The sequence below is a fragment of the Octopus bimaculoides genome, chromosome 13 (genome assembly GCF_001194135.2).
Source record: "Octopus bimaculoides isolate UCB-OBI-ISO-001 chromosome 13, ASM119413v2, whole genome shotgun sequence".
Lineage (NCBI taxonomy): Eukaryota > Metazoa > Mollusca > Cephalopoda > Octopoda > Octopodidae > Octopus > Octopus bimaculoides.
The window spans coordinates 29,950,824-29,953,009 of record NC_068993.1 but is presented as its reverse complement, the minus strand read 5'-3'; the positions used below and the strand labels follow the sequence as shown (position 1 = coordinate 29,953,009).

Genomic DNA, 2,186 nt, shown 5'->3' with positions numbered 1-2,186 from the left:
TGTGTGTGTGTGTGTGTATTGGCTGTGTGGTAAGTGGCTTGCTTGCGAACCACATGGTTCCGGGTTCAGTCCCACTCCGTGGCACCTTGGGCATGTGTCTTCTACTATAGCCTCGAGCCGACCAAAGCCTTGTGAGTGGATTTGGTAGACGGAAACTGAAAGAAGCCCGTCGTATATATGTATATATGTATGTATGTATGTGTGTATATGTTTGTGTGTCTATTTGTCCCCCCTCCAACATCACTTGACAACCGATGCTGGTGTGTTTACGTCCCCGTAACTTAGCGGTTCGGCAAAAGAAACCGATAGAATAAGTACTAGGCTTACAAAGAATAAGTCCTGTGGTTGATTTGCTCGACTAAAGGCGGTGCTCCAGCATGGCCACAGTCAAATGACTGAACCAAATAAAAGAGTAAAGAGTAAGTATATATATATATATAAATCAAAATAAGCAACAAGGATATCCAGAGGTAATGCAGTACGATTGTTTCATGCAACTCCATTTAATTGAACAATGTAATCATTACATCAATTTAAAATGCAGAGCAATCCTCAGTTGCACAAAGACATAGACTTTAATTAAATTAGAACAGATGGACGCATTAGTATAATAATACCTAAAATCTCCAAGAAGTTAAGGAGATAAACAAAGAACATGTCTCTACTACAACACCAAAATAATAAATAAATTGGGAAGAAGACTTTGCCTGTCACTTATTTTATTTGTTTATATATATATATATATATACTAGCACAAAGACCGTCCTCTGAGCGGGTTTCTACTAGCCACTCGATAATATGTCCACATTTGATTCACAATTCTAATAATTTTTATGATATTTTACATCTAATTATTTCTTTATATAATAGCGTTCACTTGCTTAGCAAATATTACTTTAAGTATTTTATCAGTCATAATCTCTCTTTTTTAAAGAGTCAATCTGTTATATTATATTTATCATTAATAATTGGTAAAACTTACATAGGTGTGCACAGACAGACAGACAGACGGACGGACGGACGGACGGATGGATGGATGGGTGGAGGTGCTGTGAGAACACATGGGAATTACGTTTTCTAACTTTTTCAAATATACCCAAATTTAAAATGATCTAATATAACGATATCATTCATTCGGCGTGTGTTGAAATATGCCAAAACAATTTAATTCCACACAAATATATGTTACTTTACATATAATTTATGTGTTGATTCTGTTTACTGAAACTAGCTAGAAAGCATATTTTGCTTTAACGGAGTAACTCCTTGTAGATACAATTGTCAGTAATGATACTGTTTCTATTTCTCTCAGCCAATATTTTTACATTATCCTTCTTTCGAACTCTAGATAATACAACATACAGCTGACCATGTGAGAGGAATTGTGTCGGAAAACATATTACAATTTGTTCAGAAGTTTGTCCCTGTGCCTTGTCGCACGTCAGAGCAAAAGCAGCCTTGCCAGGAAATTGTTTGCATGTAAATGTAAATTTCATTTCTTGAGATACATGTGTTGCCTTTGGGATTAGCAGAGTTGATCTCGTATAAGGACCAGAAGCAACCTCAGCCTCAGTAACATGATAATATAAAACTGACAATGATGTAGCATGTGCCATTACAATGTCGATTAGTAGCATTTAAATTTCTCAGAAGCACTATGCATCGTTTTTTTCTTCAGTTTGAGAATGTGTGGTGAAAACCCTGATGGTGTAAGTTTGTTGATGAACTCGACTGAGTACAGAGTTTTATTATCAATTGTATCTGAGCTTCTGTATATTTTTAGCTCACCAGGGATCCTGGTCAACAGAAAATTATTCACAAATTGGGCTACTTCATTTGTTGGAGTAACAATGGTTCTGTTTGCAAGCCACACAGGGTTTGTGAAGTTATTTTTGAGGTCAGCATATACAAAATCACATAGATCTGAAAGAGTACCACTTACAAGGAAAGGTCATTGTGTAGTTTGATTTTGTATTTACCTAGGCTTTGTTCAACAGAAATGTTACCATTTCCTGCATCAAGATTGTAATTAGTAAACTCTCTTTCACCAGAATGACCTTCTGCAAGAAGTCTTAGATTGGTTGTCAACTCCACTACTTCCACATGATCGCAAAGAAAAAATCTATTTAGTGTTGCATCAATAATTTGTGGTCTGACACCTTTATTTTGAAATAGAATATTCTCCT

At 35.8% G+C, this 2,186-nt stretch overlaps 1 protein-coding gene across 1 annotated transcript; it reads right to left on the bottom strand.

The window, feature by feature from the left end:
• Window positions 1–1,250: 1,250 nt before the first annotated feature.
• Window positions 1,251–1,616, bottom strand: LOC106881442 (uncharacterized). The gene has a single exon (XM_014931827.1). It carries the CDS (start codon window positions 1,614–1,616, stop codon window positions 1,251–1,253), a length of 366 nt encoding a protein of 121 aa, XP_014787313.1.
• Window positions 1,617–2,186: the final 570 nt, after the last annotated feature.